We start from the raw sequence: 18898 nt of genomic DNA, 5'->3' as shown, positions 1-18898 counted from the left end.
TTGGAAAATTTTTAAGGTGAACTTATTGGGAGATTCTATGTCCACAGAGGACTGGCTGATCGTCTCGACCTTTTTCAGGCCTCACTAAAATCCATGGAAGGATTAGATTTAGACTGGGCTTGTAATGATTACTGTAAGCTATTAAATTTATGAAAGAGCCACTGAAAATGCATCTGTGGCTTTTTTAATAGTATTATTTATGCTGTTTTGTAGATGTCACAGATGTGTAGTCAGACATAGGATGGGATAGAGGGGAATAAATGTGGCTCAGGTGTAAAAGACTGGGATAGCTTAACGTAGAAATTTGCATTGACCATGATAATTATGGCACAATGCAAATGAAAAAGGTTTTCATTTTTATTGGAGTCTCCATGTTTCCAGTCAAAGCTTTTGTTCACTGTCAAATGCAAATATATGTGACATAGCATTTAGGCAGATTCCAACTTGATACATAAACTTGAAGTTTCACAGCAACTGTTATACAGAAATGAGGCCAATGGTCAGTTGTTAGTTCTACTACTTATTCCTGATCAATTTTCTTAAATTAAGATAATTAGGTCTAGCTCTCAGTTTTCTTTTATCTAGCAAAGGTGAGGGAATGTAACTAGAACTATCTGTTACTACAAGGTGTGAGATACTCAGAATATTGCGTTATAATCAGGCATTATATACTAAGGGAATTAGGATGTTAATTTTGGCTGGACTTGGCAATAGTCATGTGGAGAGTGTTTCTAAAAAATATAAGTCTTTGAGAGCTGACCCTTTTGGAAGGAATCTTTCCCATGTGGAACTTCCGTGCTGGATCAGAGCAGTTTCTGTTGAGTCTGTGCCGGCTGTCTAGCTTTCTCAAGGGATCTGTTTGTTTCTTTTGATGGATTGGCTTTTATGCCATATGTTTGGTATTTTTCTGAGGAGTGGCATAAAAATAACCAAGAAATTTTATTGTGTCTTCCCAAAGTGGTGCTAACTTAAAGTTGCCAAGTATCCACTGTTAAAATACAAAAGTCTTAAGGAAATTGTGCATGAAGTTATTTATAGAACTTCAACAGCAATGAGTTCTGTAGGCAAGGGAAAGGGGATGATGTGATAGTGAGAGGAGTCTGAAGTGCTGGTGGATGAGGAGGAGGTGGGGTTGGAGGAAGACGACTGTTTACCTGGGGAAGGTGCTCTAATAACATGGCATGATGATTAAATGCAGGGGAAGGTGGTGAGGTCACTTCTCTACTGCAGTGCCCAGTTACACTGTGTCTAACTGGGGATCTTTGACATGTAAGGCAGCCTGTGTACTAAGCTTCCCGTTTGAAATCTAGGCCTTGCTGTGTGACAAGAGCCACATGGGAACTCTCTTTAATGGACCATATCAGTCCCTTAGTTAGGGCAGTGCCTCCCTTGTCACTGAACTAAGAGTTCAGGTGTCTAGGCGAAGGAGACCTCTGGAGGCCTAGGTGAATCTCTTACTCAAAGGAGGGTTGTCATATCCATAGTAGATCATGTCAGTCATGACTTTTCATAGTTGAGCCATGAAGAATACCTGAGAACAGAGATTCCACAACCTCTCTGGCAAATCTTTTCCATTGCTCAACACCCTCATGAAAACATCCATGATCTCCAACCTGAACTCTCAGTTGGAAATGGGGCCATTGGCCCTTGTTATATTACTTGATGTGACATAACAGTTAAGTAAAGGCATGATAAGCAGTAGTACGCTGTTGTTGTTGAACTACCCCTTACCTGCACAAGTCCATGTGATGCAACCTCTTCTTACAGGTTATGCATTTTAGACCCCTGACCACCTTAGTAATTTTCTGCTCTACTTTTTCCAGTTCTGCTCTTTTTCTTCAACTTGGGCTCTAAACCTGAATGTTTTAGATGTTCCTTCACCTGTGCTGTGGAGAGGTCTGTTATCTTCTGTCTTAGTCCTGCTCACACTTGTGCACTGAGTATTGACCTAGTACACCATGTGCCTTGAAAACACTAATAGTGTGTTGGTATCACATTGAATCTGGTGGTCCCTAGGTCCTCTTCCGAAGGGCTGCTATTTGGCCACTTCCTAACCTGCACTAGTGTGTGGAGTTAATCTGTCCCTGGTGTGGAGCTTTGCCTTTGTTTGAAATCCATGAGATTTGTTGTCTCACTCCCTGAATTTTACTCATTCCTTTGAATAAAAGCTCTGTGATTCCTTGTAATCTAGTCCCCCTAGTTCAGTGTCATCTGCAGACTTGCTGAGGGTATCCTTTTTGTCAGCATCTGGGTTACTGGTGATGTTGAGCAGGATGGACCCTCACAGTACTCTGACCACTGACAGCCGAACACTGAATGTTTGACCTTATTCCTGTGAACACTTTGTATTTTATAGAAAGAATGATGCATTATTTATGAGTCAAATATGTTAAAACAGTTGGATCCTTGCTTGGGCTAATCACTCTGCTGTGCCCCAACATGTTGTGTTCCATTTGGGGTATTAGTTGGGGCATTATGAACAATGTGAGTGAGAATAAAATCTGTGTTCCTAAGAATTAAACAGAAGGGCATCTACAGTAGTATTATAGCCAAGTACATTTAGAGAATAAGCAGATTTTCTGTTCCATGTAAGTTGTTTGGGTTTTTTTTACCTCCAGAAGATTTAGTAATTTACTTTTTTTGGCATTCAATCTATTTTTATGGAGGTTTTTTTAACCCAATGGTTTAGCTTTGATTTTTAAGTCACGATCAAGTGTGAGTGTAAGGCTATAAGTACTCTATAATCTTGATGTTTTTTTATTATGCTCGTGGGAGAGCTATTCATATAATATCTCTCAATCTTCATGAACTGAGTGTTTTGACCACTTTAATGTTAGATTAGAGTTGCTGGAATTTTGTGGTACTAACCTTTGACTATGCCTTGCAGATCACTGCCAGCAAACTTGTAGCAAGGCTACTCTGACCTTATTTGGAGAAACTGGGTATAGAGAATTGCATGTATGCCTACCAAGCGAAGTGTCTTTTCAAAACTGTCTTTAAGAAAAATGTAGTGCCCTGAAGATACATGCTGGCAGCCCAGCATGATAGCCAGTTACTTTGACACTTAGAGTACAAGCTGTGCCAGTGAACTTTGACAGTGAATTCCCAAACGGAGTTGTCATCACCAAAACTACTGGCACATCTGATTTTAGAAGGCTTATGATCGGTCTTTTGTCTCCATTTCCCTCCACCCCTACTCTAGGATCTCTTGATCACAGTTTATTTAAAGATAGAACCTACCTTACTATGCCTTGTATTTTTTTGTGTAGACTAGCTTGCAGAGCTACTAGGAGCTTGTAGAAGGCACTGTGTGTCTGCAGAGTCCCACAAATGTTACAGCTTTTCCCATTATCATGTCTCTTCAGGTTCTGTAATGTGTCTTAAGAGGTTTCCAGTTGCCAGGTCATATTTGAAAGCAAGGCTTGCTTTTTACCTCAGTAGCCTGTTTGGCTTTGGGATTTTCAGTGTTTTGAAAATGAATTGCTGTTATCTGGATTTTGCCAGTTTGTTAAATATATGAACTTCTGATATATAGCAAACAGGTTTGTGTGAATTTAGGCTTCCAACTCCTAGCTTGTAACTAACAAGTGAAATAAAATTTACTGTGTAAATTGAGCGTAGACTGCATGCTGCTACAAAAACCATTTTATGAAGTCAGGTGACCGTGTATAGGCTAGACGCTTTTCTCTGGACAGAAAACACTGTAAGTTGACATGCTTTCCATGGCTGGATTTAAAAAAGAAAGCATCAATTTAACCATGCTGATATCCTTAGGTACATGTGGAGAGTATCCTGTCTAACTCACAAAAGCCCCTTTCCTGCTTCCTATAGAGCCCATGAATTTTTCAGCACTGAGCAAGTCATCATTTTTCCTCCCAGGTTTTTTTTCTTCTAATCTTGCTTGAGTCATGAAGAGTGTCAGTGAATACAGTTCTGCTTCCAGCATTTCTTTTTTTTCACCCATTTCCATGATATCTTTTTAAGGAGGTGTTTCATGTGGTCTGGCTCATTTAGTTCTTCCAGTCATAGCCTAAGCTATGGGTGATTTAAGTAACCTTAGCAATAATAAGGTATTTCTGTCTGATACTTGCAATTCCTTTGTCAATAATGACTTGGATGTGCTGAAATTCATTGTTACTGTGGCACTGATGCTCTGAAGCAGCCCAGAGCTTAAAATCACTGGAGCTGTGAGAGGACTCATCTCTTACTCTAAGACCAGTCTGGTGTAAAAGTGGGTGTGGAAGAAATCTGCTCTCTTTTGCCCTTAGTTAATGGGCTAGTACTTTATGCTGCCTCTCAGCTGCCCAGCAGTTCACCTTAAAAAAACACAAGTTAGTAGAAGAGGGTTTGTTATAATGCCTGTTGAAAAGTTTCAAAGCTGTTTTACTCCTCAGGAAAGTGTATCCTTCAGGCAATGTCCATTTGCTCACTTTCAAGAAAAGGTTAACTTAAATAAACTTGTCTTTTCTCTGCTCTTATAAACTTCCTTATGTATAGTCGTTCTGGTGTCTCTTTTTATTCTTCTTAAGTAAAAAGTGTGGTAACAGGGACAATCTGTCCTGGCATCTGTTAGTACTAAATAAGCATGTGCTGTGAAACATGGCTATATATGTTACCAAACTGGCACTGCAGTATTTAGTGTCCTTTATATAAAAATACAAAGGTTTGACATTGTGAAGACTTGGCTTCTAGTTCTGTATTCCTATTTTAATTCAAGAAGTAAAATTGTTGCCCTAATTTGAGCTCTTAAGCAAAATACTTGTGCTTTTTCTTTGACTGTACTCTGTAGAACTCTGTCTGTACTGGTTATGAATGATCCTGTGATCAGAAATATGGATGAGACTAAAACAAATACGTGCAAAAGAAAATGAACCCCGAGTTGAGACACATGCAGGAAATGAAAACGGCAATTTCTTTGTCTTTTTTCACACCCCTGAAGATTCTATTCAATAATAGCTAGGTGGCCAGCTTGGAGCTCTAAAAAGAGGGATAGTTCTCGAGTTAATGCAAATTTGTAAAAAAACAGAGGGAGTTGAGTTTTGTGAGTATTTTCCTGTTGTATTGAACGCTTCAGGCTGTGCATACGCTATTAATAAGAGTGCTGAGGAGCAAGCATGAACATTGAACTATGATTGCCCATACTGTACTACTGAAGTACTTCCTGATTCTGCCTAGACTGCTCCAAAATGCTTGGACAAGCTTCAGGATGCAGCTACTCCCTCAGTTTGGCGGGGGGGGTATAGTGGGCCAGGCTGGCCTGTCCTTGCAGTTGTCGATGCTATTGCAGGTGGTGAGCTAATATTCTGTGTGACAGCCAGTGATGTGCAGCTTTGGTTTCACGTGCTCTCCTCTGCAACAGGGTCCTCACACTTGAAAGGTGCTTGAAAATTAGGGGTGCAGGGACCAGTATATGATGTGTTCACTCTCGTGACTGTTTTTCTGTTTTGCTGTCACAGAAGCAGTTGATATTAAACACTGTTGTTTTCACAAATCAGAGGGCATTTCTGTGTCTTAAACCTGGATACAGAAACATTCACCAATACAGATGTATTGGAACTGTGTGTTCGAGGGTTACAAGTACTCTAGCAATATCATGTTAGGGGCTGGCCATGGGCAAAGGTGCTGTTACTAAACTTTCTCAATGTAAATTTGGTTATCTTGCACTATATGTGGTGACTGAACATGACAAAAGCAGCACTCCTTTATTTTAAATGCCATATTTTAATGCTTCAATTTAATCATTGACTTTGTGTAACTGACTTTGCTCTAGAAAATTATTCTTTTCTTTTCCCTCCATATGTTCCCTAATCTTTTCTTACCAGTGTTACTTGTGCTGAGTGTGAGGTTAGAAGCTGTCAAGTTTCTTCCTTGAAGCTTGTGTTTGGGAGTAGTGAGCATGCTGTGAATGTTTTTCTGTAAGTTAATGCTTAACCTGACTTTGAACAGAGCACAGATTTTATAGCTGACCAAGACTGAGCTGGTCCCAGTCAGACTTAGTTGGCAATGTCTTTTCTATCTAAAAGTAGCCTGAATTTTTTTTACCTTGGTGGAAACACCCTGGTGCTCAACTTCCCTAGCTGGGGAGAGATGGTGAAAAACAGAATTATTGGGGGAGGTTTATGTGTCTAAGGATTTAGGGACCTGACTGCAAGTACTTTGTTCTTGTTAAATAGAGACTGGACTTCAGGGAAGGGTGGGAAATAACTTGTATTTCTTTGGTGGTGTCAGGAATAAATTTTTTTTGGAGTTCACTTTTCTTCCTTTAATTCATCATGACCCCAACTTTTGAGGTATACTGATAATTCTGAAATTGAAAATCTTGCTTTTTACAAATAGATGGTACTTTCATTTTGATTAGTGGGTCCTCAGCACGATACACTGGTGCATTGCAGCCCTTTGACAATAGTTACTGTGTAAGATACCCTGCTTGGGATTGTGTTTGTCTTCCAGGAGCATGTAATTCAGGGATCCTAGACTTTTCTGCAATAACATGTAGTTACAAGCTGATCATTTGTATGCATTCATTTTAAATTCAGATGACTCTTTCAAAGAGAGGGAGAAAATATATGGGATTATTGGAGTTCAGAATGAAGAAAAACTGTCGGTGCTTGTAGTGCTGCTGAAATGGTAAACTACTGTAAATCTGTTAGCTGCATCTCCCTTCGTCTTCCTCCCATGTCACTGTCTTGCGTCTTAGGTATAGATCCTGAAGGAAGCAGTAGTGGACAGTAGTAACGCTGTCTGAAGTTGCTGTGTTTCATGTTTCTGAGCTGTAGTTATTGTAGAGGAGCAGAGCACCTGTCAGGCGATAATGCTGCCTACGTGGTGTGGCTGGTACTACCACAGTATTGCTATTTTCCTTCTAGAGGAATGGGCTCCCCCTGTCCCTCCCAGCTGATCTGCTGGGTTCACTGCAGGACAGCCTTGCTAAATGGACTGATGGGCTTATAGTCCATATGGCTTATAGCCATAGTCTCCATTGTTACTTCAGTTCACCATGTTGCAAAAGTCTATAAACAGCTTTGCTGTGTGACACATACAGGTGCTCTCTGCCTGTGTATGTGCTCCAGGTGAGGAAGGCATTAAACTGTACATTTTACAGCCTGGCAATTTTTGCTCTGTCATTAGGAAAAAGCAGATTTTTGTGTTGCGCGAGAACTGCTCAGGCTGATTAGCATGGAAATGAATGTGCCTTAATCAGCTTGGGGTGAGGGAAGCTCAAAATTAATTTGATACATTAGTTTCGCTTTAAAAATGTATTACAGCTGTTGCCACTAGCGACCATTATAGTTAAAAATGCAAAATAGTCTCCCATTCGGCACTGTGTTTATGCCAACTCATCACTTTCCAACTAATTCGTTTTCCAAATTAGATCTTCCCTATTTAATCTTTGCCCCAGAAAGCAGGTTGGGGGAAGGGCAGTCAAGACAGAAATGTGCAGGGAGGAAAATCAAAGAGGAAGAAGATGCTGACTTGAAACTTAACCCTGTGTTCACTAGGGTGCTGAGTATTATATCATGCCACTTAATACATTGCATCCAGCTTATAAAGATAATATTAGGTTGCTGCAAAAAAAATAGGTTTTTTAACTATCAGCTTTCAAGTAATATATTTCAGCTTAGAATAAAATGTATAAATTGAAATGAGAAACATTGTAACCTATGCATTTTTGCCAACAAGAAACGAGTCTATTCCAGTAGCATAGACTTCTGGAGTCCTGTAACTGGTGAATTTTTGAAAAGCGTTTTGAGAAAACCTTCTCCTACAGGAAGTTGTCAAGATCCTTGAAAATGTGTTAATTGATGGGAGAGAGTCTGCTGAGTAAGCTGAGCGAAGGAGAGATTTATAGTCTAATTTGTGCAGCTTCTGCATAGTCATTTGTGAGATGTGGTTGGGCTTTGCCATAGAAAACTGGTTCATTTCAGTTGATGGACGTTGGATACAAATGTTGCAGCTCTTGGTGCGTGTTGTTAATTTTCTGGCAATAGTGATGCTAGCTTTGGTCTGGGTAAGTGTTTTGGTGCTTCACCTTGGCCTAGCCAATGCAGGAAAGGCCATTGGTTGTGTTACAGGATCCATGTTTTGTCACATGTCACAATGCGATCAAGAAATGCATCTTTTTTTTGTTGCACAGAAGAAGCTCAGAGCAGATTTGGTAACACATTTTCTTTAAAATTTTTGTTCAGCTTGTGCAGCACCCGTTTATTGAGCTTTTTTGATTTTCCAGTTTGGCGCAAATGTCAAACAACTGCGGAATGGTCAATGTTTAGTTCTGCAGCTTCTCGTTGTTTTGCATGGTTCTGTTTCAATAGTGGCCCTTAATTGTTGTCCACTGTCACAGAAGGGCGTCTGTGATGCTCCTTGTCTTCAAGGCTCTCATTTCCATTATAAAATTTTTGGAACCAATGTCGAGCTGTACATTTGTTGATGGTCTCCTGGCCAAATGCTGTTGCTAGCAGTTACTGTTGCTTTGCATCACTTTCTGAACTCGTGTGACAAAATTTTTCTATTTAGCTTTTTTCCAATCTTTAATTTGATAGCATAATATAAAAAAGAATAAACAGTGAAACTAAAACCATTCATGTAAGGAAGTAGAATGTTTTGCACTTTAAAATGGTGTACTACATGAACATAATTAAATAAAAGTTTAATCCAAAATAAGCATCACAGTTTACAATTACAAAACTAGCAATTATTTTTGCACTAACATAAGATATCATAGTCCTTGTCTTGAGATCATTTCAGTGGCAACTGTGAATGGCAAGTGAGTTGTCAAAATACTGAATGCAAGTGAGAAGTTCTGTAGTGATACATATACTAAAAAAAAAAGAAAAAGGAATTTATTTAACTATTTTTGTGTTAAATTACTAGATAAATTTGGGTTCTTTCTTTTCAGAAGGCTGTATATGATTCCATTACTTTATAGGTACAAAGAGAGCTTTATACGAAAAAGGCATTTCTATTATATCTGGAGTGATACAGAAGGAACAATTTTGGTAACCGTTACATTAAAAGGAACTGCTAGGTGTTCTGTGAGCATCTAAGTAGGGATGTGTGCATGTGTTTTGATTTAGAGCTGTGCTAGGCATTAATAATACCATGGTCTAGGTAACCTGAAGTTTAGAGGTGGTGTGTGTTGCTTATAAAGTCAGATGTGTGACTAGCATGCGAGTGAGGCTGAAAAACTGAAGGAGTTTTTTTTTGTAGTTACAAGAAGATGAAACAAGACCCCCTAATAAGTGAAACGGGATGTAAAACTCATTAAAACTAAAAAATAGATGCAAAACCAGTCTGATAAATTTGGACAAGTGAAGCAGTTTGGAGGGTGATCTGCTCAGGACAAAACTGAAGGAGGTTATGGAAAAGTGAGATTGCAGCTAAAATGATGAAGGGTGATGAAGTTGTGGTGGTTTTTACAGAAGCCAGTAGAGGTTTGGTAAGACTTCCAGTTGTCTGTGTTTAGAAGAGATGGGACTGGGAAATCACTATAGAAAAGTGAGAGTTTGAAGCCTAGTCGAGAAGGGAGAATTTGAGAAGGGAGGGCGGATGTGGTGTATCAATCAGTTCAGCATCAGGTTCCTGTGCTGGGAGAAAGCAGGCATTCCACCTTCCTGGAAAGCAAGAGAGGAAAAGCTCATGCACCTGATCAATTAGAAAGTATTGAGTACCCCATAATGTAAGATGGGTTTCATCCTATGTAATTTTACAGGCTTTTTCATTTGAACTTGTTACCTTCAGCCCCCTTTACCTTGATGGAGAGAAAAGGGTGCTCGTAAGAGGAGGTGAACTATGCCCTTAAAGTACATGTCTAAGATAAGCCAGATAAACTGCACTCTGGAAGTGCCTGTTTCTCTCCATTGACTATAAAAGGAGTGTGGTGTGATTAATACAGATAGAGATGTCTCCGTTGGAGGCACTTATATTTAGCTGATTGAATTCCTTTGGTGCTTTTTATGAACATTTAACTACCCATGAGTTCACTCAGTGCTGTCTCCAAAGTTCTAAGTACTGTACCAGAGCCAGTCCCTGTGAAATCATGGTTGTCAGCAGGTGAAGAAGATTCAGAGCACTTGGTAACTGAAAAGCATTCAATGTAGTGCACTTTTTGAGTTGATACAATGCGCGTGTGCTTTTGTTCACTGCTCTGCTGTGTGGGTTATTGCATCATTATAAGGCTGTCCAGGATATTTTGGAGCATCATGACTGTAATTCAAAACTAGCCCATGTTTGGATGACACAGTTGAAATCAGCACCCTGGTGTGTGTCAGGAGAAATCAGACTGTAATTAAAAACTGCTAGATATGATGTCATGATAACATTCTTTGCTTTCTGAGCATTACTTTTTAGTGGTGTGTAATTTATTTTGTTGCCTTTTCTGGGGACCGATGCATACACTTAAATGTCAATATTATTGATAGGTCTCGGCTCTTTCTGGGCTGTCTCCCATCTCTGCCTTTTCTGAAGATGAGGTCACCGAGTGTTTTGAAGTACTAGTGTGTTTTACGATAGAACAGGGTAAAATCATGTTCACTGCCATAAAGGTAGGCTCTTAAGAGCCTCTTGTGTTGCATTAACAAGGCATTTCAAGGAAGCAGAATATCAAATTAATGTTTCATGTTAGAGATATTAATGCCTTGGTGTTTAATCCCTGTTACAGCATGGAAGCAGGAGGAGGTAATACTTCAATCAGCTTCCTTCCTTGCCTTCTCCTTTTCACAAATGAAGATTAAAAATTTAAAAATGTGGGTCAGAGTGTCTTAAGAGTATCTGCTATCGGGTTGGGGGTGAGGGAAGTATGCAGTCTTCGACAGAAGTGTTCTGGTCCCCTTGTTTTGTGGGAGGGGGCCCATGAACAAAGACGTTCCCATGAAAACCAACACATGTAGAAGGAGCAGAAGGGTGCTGAGACTCAGTATCAAGCTGTGCCTTGCTTGTGTGTGCGGAAGAGCTTGTGAGGGCTGCCTTCCCTTTACGCCTTTTAAGACACAAGTGTTATAAACTGATCTCCTATAAATTACCTGATCTTTTTCTGCCTTTGTCTTATAGATAAAAGGACTCCAATAAAGTGTACTTACTTTGTTCTTTATTAATCATGTATCTTTTTTTCATATGCAGTTGGTGGTCTCTGTTTTTAGTTCTCTAGCTTGTTTGGATCCTTTATACTTGCATGCAATAAATAATTTTCTGAAATACTGCATTTTTATTTCCCATCTGTGGTTTGTTTGTATGCTCTGAAGCATCTGCAGTGATGCAGCTGTAGTTTAAGGGACTGTGTGACTAGTGTTATTAACTGTTGCCATCAGTTGCTTTCATACATCTGTAAGTGTGCAATACATGGAAATGCATAGAGACAGAACTAAGAAACTATTTCTCACTTCCCGCTGACGGTAACTTGTGAAGTGTAGCTGACCTATGTGACACAGGACAGGTGGTGTTGATTGTGTCCTCCTCATCTCATTTGTGACTGCATCTATCTTGATCTGTTAGATGGAGTCTGGGAATAAGAGGGATAGCTGCTGTGCCAGATTGCAAAAAGTGTAGTAAAGCAATTGATGGATGTAAATCAGTTGTAGCACATGAAAAATTTAAGGTAAAACTATTCTGTTGCTTTGCTTGGTTAAAATGGATGTTTTCGTGTTTTGCTGGTGCTTGCTTTTGAGGTTTTAAGGATTTTGCTACCAGTAATGAGATTTTAAATAAAATATTTGATACTTGCTTTTTAAAATATCACTACTTCACTGGGGGGAGGAGCCAAGCGGTATTTGAAACCTGACTTTTTTTCCAGGAATGTGTGTAAGAGAAAATCAGTCTAGACTTAGTTGATAGTATCTGTTGTCGAAGATGCTTTTAAGCAGAGATGGTAAAATTAACTGATATGTAAACAAACGTTTGCAGTGAACTCTTGAGTTACACTCATAGGAAGTATTGCTGTCTGACCAGTGATGAGTAAGCAGAAGATTTTGATGCAACTGATGTTTTGCTCATGTCTGAATTCTTATTTGGGTGTATATCAAGGCAAGGCTTATATCCCGATACTGCTGTGGTGAGCTCTGCTGTGGGAGCAAGGGATATTTCACCCAATTATAACTGCCAATAGTTGCCTCTTGCTGCAAAATGTTTCTGCAAAGTAGTTGGTTCTTACTCACACTTTTTACTTTAAGTTTGTTTTATCCAGGAATCTTTGTGAAGTTGGCTATTCCTCTTCCCATTCCAAGATATCACCTGGGGGAAGGTGCAGGTTATTAGTGTCCCGTGCTCTAATCTGCCGGTTACTCGTGTAGGGCAGCCTATCAAGTGTGCAGAAATGTACTGCAGCTCTGATCATCTGGCTAAGGGGATTAATGTCATCTAATGCAGTGTGTTGGTATCAAAGACATTACAAGGAGCAGAAGAGGTTTGGAGGCTGAGGGTGTGAGTTGGGAGGGGAAGAGTGTAAAACCTCTCAAGAATTCAGTAGCAATTTCAATTTGCAAGTTTCGTAGTTAATATACTGTGTGCAGCAAAATGTATTCTCTGGAGTCTGAGGATGCTCTTAATGGAGAGTGGTCAGAGGATGCTTGCTATAAAGCTTCTGTTTAGAAAAAAACAACTATAAACAAGTAACAGCTTGTGCTGAAATCTTGTCTTAGGTTTCATCTTATTAAACCAAGTGCAGGAATATTTTTGGTGTGTAAAGCATGCATCTAGTGTTTCCTGTAGTTTGTTCAGTCTTATTAGGCGTATAAAGATGTTGGTCTATAACTGAGTGTTATATAATTGTGGGTATATTTAACTTTATTTAGTTCAGGCAGTAAAATCATATTCTGTGTACTTTATGTAGTAGTTGATAAATATATTTATTTTGGGGCATTCCATTGATTTGACAAATAATAGATCATTAATGTCAAAGTCAACTTAAAATCTGAAGCCACAGCTACCCTGCAGGCACAGAAGTGATTACAGGTTATATTAGCTTGCCTGACGTGTTGCAGCTGAGCTGCATTAGAACAAGTTTGACCATTTCTGCCACATTCTGGTCATGTCTGAAGTGTCTGTAGATAAGGTGCTAGCTTCACACTACAGAATCAGGGATGCTCTTCACAGCCTGCCTTTTTGCATTCCCCTGTCACTTTAAGCATATTTTAAACCAGGAAACTTCTTGGCTATTTCTATTGCTGTGCAACTGAAAAGTAAATGAATTGAAACTGGACTTCTGAGATAAGTGTCTGTCTGAGTAGGATGTTAGCAGATACACACAGCGCTCAGCTGCAGTGAAATAATTGCATGAGGGGACTGCCAAGAGCCTATGGTTCTGTACACTGGAGGTGCCCCTGGGGCTGGTTAATGGGGAGTCTGTGCACTTGTCAATCCTATCCCTCCAGAACTGGCTCCAAGTCCCCTGGAGCTTCCATTTTATGGCTTGAAGTCCTTGTTGACTGCTTGCTCCATGCTTTATTATTTTATCATGTAAAGATTTGGGGAGTAAGGAAGAAGGGAGTGTGCACGTACGTATGAGAGAAAAGTTAAAATTTGATACAGACTGCATTCAGAGCTGCTTTACAATTATAAACTGACACCTTTCATGTACCATAGGTTGGTTAGGGCCATAGGGTTTTATGTTGGTAATTTAACTAGGCCCCTGTCGTGCCAAGTGGTGTTTTCATTGCCAGGTAGTTGACTGCTTAATAAATCTATCTAATGGTATTAAGAAAATTTTATGGCACAGTCAACTTCTTCCTGTTTTCAGCTTTTAGGAACAGGACAGCTGCTAGACTTTTCAAGTGGCTTGGTTCACATGTGAATTTTGAGCACAGTATTTTATTCTTAGAAACTCTTTCTTTCTTAATTACTCATCAAATTATTTTAATAGGTGGTCAGGAGTAAATAAAATCTCAAAAAAAAAAAAAAAAGGCTGTTAAGCAAAATGCTGAAAAAGATAACTCTGTGTTGTTTTGATCAGCAGTAATCCAACCAGGTGTGTAAAAGACTGTATAAGCTGCTCCCACAGGATGTAGGCTCTGGAAAAATTGCCATGTTAAAAAAAAAACATCTCCTCCATTCCCCAAGCTCCCCATTCTCCCCCAGTTTTAATAGTAAAGCTTTAAGATATCAGTTACATTCTTTTTGTTGAGAGTTATGTGGCTGACTTGAGATGTGGAGAAGTTTTGTCTAAAGCTTTATTTAAGGGAATGTAAAATAGTTTCAAAATTTAACTAAAACTGATGGGAAAAGAAGTTAGGGTTGTTTGTACAGATGGGGTTAGAATGGAAATATTTAATCTACATGTAGGTATTTCCAGAATACCTCATATGATTTGGTAACGTGATCCACCTTTTCTATGAAAAAAGGGCATTCTGGGTGTTGTAGCCAATATAGTAACCTAGTCTTGTGTATTTTTTTCACTTCTGCCTGGTTTAGACTAGTTTAACTCTATTGAATTCTATAATTTTTTTAATTGAACTGGAGCTGATATAAAGTGAGAGAAGGATCCAGTTGAAGTAATTATCAATAAAAATATTCAGATGTTATGGAGTCAGCCTTTTTTTTTTTATGATTTGAAATTGTGTAACATCATTGCTGAAGTCTGGCTTGTACCAGCACACAAGGCGTATGTAAGATCAGGGAGAAGCCGTGTTCTTTGATGGCCTGGCAAGTGGGGAAGTAGCTGGAGGAGGGTGTAAGGCTGTAGTACGTTTTGCAGAAGCACTGAAAATGTCTCTGGTTTATTCTCTGAATGCATTAGTGATTTTCTGTCTCCTGGATGGAGATGCACTATTGACAGTAATTAGGGAAGCCTGCCTTTTTTGTCTGTAACTGTGGTAGTTGAAGGGGAAACTCACTTAGTCCAGTATTCCTAATAAAATGTCACTGGTGTTTGCCAAAGTGTATCAGGTTGGAGCTGGTGGAGGAAAATAAAGCTTTTGAACTTTTCATATGCATTTGGTCTTTTCTTGCATAAGATATGAGCCAGTAATGATAAATGTGAAATTATTTTTAAAGCTACTTTTTTGTTTTGAAATGGTTTGGCACCAGTTCTGAAGCATAGTTGTTGAATAAAGAAACTTCCCAGCAACTGCCCTTGGATTACTTCTAAATGTAGGTTACAGCTGTCCTTTTGGGTAAGGCACGTGAGAAAGCCGGCACGTGAGAAACTGACACCTTTTTCTCTCCTTTTCAGAGTATCTCCTCTACAGAAGTCTGAAATAGTAGACATGGTCAAGAAACACGTCAATGCCATAACACTTGCCATTGGAGATGGTGCCAACGATGTAGGAATGATCCAGACAGCTCACGTTGGAGTGGGGATCAGCGGCAATGAGGGCATGCAGGCAACCAATTGCTCGGACTATGCTATTGCACAGGTCAGAGGCAAAACACAGCAACTGCCATATCCTGTTGTCAGAGTTGCACTGTGTGGCCATGTAGTGCTTGGTCAGTCCTAGTGGCCTTCAACTGGGACCATATTTGCTCGTTTCCATCTCAAGGCAGCTGTCTAAAATGGATATCTTGGATGTATTTTTAGCACTCTAGTTACTAGATTTTTTTTGTTCTTCAGGGCAAAGGTCTGCCTCCCCTCAAAGTTGCAGTTTCCTCTTGACAACTATTTGACATCTTGTTTCTCCAGTAATCAGAAAGAGAAACACTTCGTGATGCTTATGTTAACATGCTTTTAAGTGTAACTTATCTCTCGGTGCAAACTTTTTTTTCTTGCTATGACTAGTCATTATAATCAAGCATGTAAGAGTTTGGAAAATGTTGAGGGATTATTATTTTGAGGTGTCTCCTTTTTTGTTAATTATTTCCCCCACCCCTGTGATGTAAAAAAGAATGAGTCACTGTTCTTGAGAGCTAACTAGCATTTTTGTTTTAGGTATGTTATTTTGAATGTTATTTGGGTGATTGCTCCAAAACTATAACATCAAATTCAGTACCAGTTACTCGAGCTGGAGAGGAGAGTGAAAAAAGCCTATTTTATTTTGCTGAAGAAACCAAGGTGTAGAATAAAGACATAAAAATACTTAAAGGAAGGAAATGCTTCAGTTGTTGCTGTCCCTCCTCTGAATACTGTTTACAGCTGAGATGCTCTGTGTTTGAGACCGATCACAGGGCAAGAACAAATGGAGCTGACAGGAAACAGAGACAATCCACTGTCTCCTCAGTGATCTGTGAGCATCAGCTGATGTTCCCTTCTGTCAAGGTGCCAGCAGATTTGCTCTACCAAGTGATAAGAAATCACTTGGTAGATTTTTAATAGTTTCAGTAAAAGGTGAGGTTTTGAAAGGCAGGGATCGTGTTGCTGTTTGCATAGGCAAACTGTTTATTGTGTTTACCCTGTTATGAAGCAAAGTGGCAGTCTTGTATTACTGCTCTGTTCTGCATCTGATGAAGTACCCTGACTCTCAGACTTAAATAACTGAGATCTTTCACCAATTTATCTTAAATTTTAAGCTGTTTTATCAAGGCGTTATTCTGTCATGAACACCATAATTGTAAAGTCTGTGGTATCTTGGAATGACTTTCTAATTTTTGACTTCTGTAGAATATATATTGCTTCAGCTGTATGTCTTAATTGAATGCTCTTTACTTAGCCTTCCTCAGATAATTTATTACTTCCACTTTAGTAAGCAAGCGTAAGCAGTGAGGGTTTGCACACTTAATTTCTTTTGCATTAGTTGGAGTAATGGTAAATCTGAAGAAGCAATTTCATGTTCGTGTGTTGCTTCTGCATTAACAGACCCCTCTGTCTTTGGTTTTAGTGATAGAATGTGAAAGTAAGTTGGGTTTGGTTTAAATTCCAGTCAGGAAGTCACTGACAACAGCAATGAATCTTCTTAGTTCAATATGAAATAAAAGCTGGTCACACTAGCACGGAATTTTAACTTTAAAAAAATATTAAAGCACCGTTGAACTGTAATTTTTGTGTGATCATGTAGAACAACGTTGTGTTTAAAAAACATATAAAGGAATCCCCCTTGTAAAGGAGACTTGGAGTGTATAGTAGTGTGTTTCCGAAAAGGTGTTCAAAAGAAAAACTTGATCTCTGTGGAGTGTATTTCTTTTACTGAAGACATACAACTCCCACTGAAGTGTTACTGTATGTACATGCCTTGAAGGCAGAGTATATTCTTATTGAGTAATTTAAGATGACCACTATAATGTAGCATCTCATGTTCAAATGGTATTTCAATTGCAGTGGTGCCAGAAGGCGGCATTTATGGAAGAGAAAGCCTCTGTGTAGGCTCATTCAGGGTTCTGCAGGGAATCAAACCATAAACCAAACAAAAATAAAAGGCAACCTGTGTCTGATTCTACTCTAAATAGCTTCTACAGGTGCAAGGAGCATCTGTTTGAATCATACTTTCCCCTTGCAATAATACTGCACCCCTGATTCCATATTTACAGAATTCCAAAATCAAATCACCTAACTGTTCAGAGAGACAGTAGTAGAGTTGAAAATCCTTTCCTCAGTAAAAGACTTCATCATCTTAATCCAGAGAGCTTTAGATGTCTAGGGACAGTTCACTTTTCTCAACTAGGGAAACTTCTTTGTTTAAACACGCGTTCGTGTTTCTTTCATTTTTCTCTGGAAAGTTTTGCTTGCATTTCACATCCTTTTTCCCTGTCTTAACACACATCCCATGCTGCCAATATGTCATTACCTCATCCTTTAGTCAAGATGAGGGCAACTTTCTAAAAACATAATCTCCGTGTAAAAAGAATTATGCTAGCATAATGTTCTCACAATTGTGAGAACTTACTGAAACCGTTTCCCCGGTGGGCTGGCCAGACGGTCATATTATTCCTTTATGATTTAAAACTCCATTAGCACACAGTTAGCTGTGTGTTTGTGTAAATTCAGTGAGCAGCATCAAAACCATTGTAATTCCTTGCCAGGTCTTAATGGCACTCCTCACCAGCGTGAACAGGCTCAGAACTGTGTTAGTTAGGTTACTAGTTCCTTGTTGTTCTATGCAGGGCACTCATTTTCATGAGAGTACAGACAACAGAGCAGTTCATGGTAGGATTTTTCTTTTCCTTGAACTCCACAGAAGACTATATCTGAGATGGTCACTTATTAGATTCCACAGAGACAGCAGTTTGTAGGGTGCTTCTGACTGTTCTCTGCGCCACGTGTTTGAGGTGACTTATCAGAATGTAGTGACAAGTTTCCCAGCACTGCTGATATATTTTGTCAGTGAATTTTGATGAGGAGAGTTGTAGCTGTGCTGCATATTAACTGAGGCATTAGATGTCTAATAGGTCAACTGCTCCCTTGTGAGCGGCCCACTTGAAGTCCTGACTCAAGTTAGGCAGAGACTGAACCGTGAAATTTGGTTCACTTTTATTTTCCTTCTTTCTTTCTTGCTGACAAATCCTAACAAATCTGAGTTGCTAGTGCATAGGAGAGAGGGTGTTCTTACAGGATTTGTGGTTCAGTGATTTCAGTGCTGGAAATCATGGGAGCAAAGCTATCTTATGACAGTCCTAATTCATTGCTGTAGCTTTCAATTTGAAGTATGTTTTGGTTAAAAATAAATTATCTAAAATCTAAATTGAGAAAGTAAAACTTTTCCTGTCGAGTCACTTTGTGATAAAAGAAGCAAAGCAAATACTGCTTTCCCATCTTAGTGCTATCTTGGTGTCTAAGAACCCTTCAGGTACTCACGTGCTGAATGGTAAATAGAGTCACCAGTTTGAACTGTCTGTAACTGGACAGAACAGGAATGCTGCAAGCCATGAAAAGGTTCACTGGCAAAGCCAAGACTAGAAAATTTTGCTTTTCTTAGGCTGCACTGTGAGTCTGTTTCTTTAAAAGTCTGTTTTCAAACCTGCTGAATTGAGAAGTGGCAAATGTGAGCGTTCATTGTATGTAAAAGACTCTATTTTTCCACTTGTGTTCTGTTCTTGTGCATTTTAT

At 39.2% G+C, this 18898-nt stretch overlaps 1 protein-coding gene across 1 annotated transcript in view; it reads left to right on the top strand.

Moving 5' to 3' along the window:
- Positions 1-18898, top strand: part of ATP8A2 (ATPase phospholipid transporting 8A2) — a 326264-nt gene that overhangs the window by 166399 nt on the left and 140967 nt on the right. Inside the window, exon 26 of the mRNA XM_054050686.1 lies at positions 15158-15341. Coding sequence (XP_053906661.1) covers positions 15158-15341 — 184 coding nt within the window. The remainder of the gene's footprint in view (positions 1-15157; positions 15342-18898) is intronic.

The sequence above is a fragment of the Cuculus canorus genome, chromosome 1, assembly GCF_017976375.1.
Source record: "Cuculus canorus isolate bCucCan1 chromosome 1, bCucCan1.pri, whole genome shotgun sequence".
NCBI lineage: Eukaryota > Metazoa > Chordata > Aves > Cuculiformes > Cuculidae > Cuculus > Cuculus canorus.
This window is presented reverse-complemented; position numbering and strand designations above follow the sequence as displayed.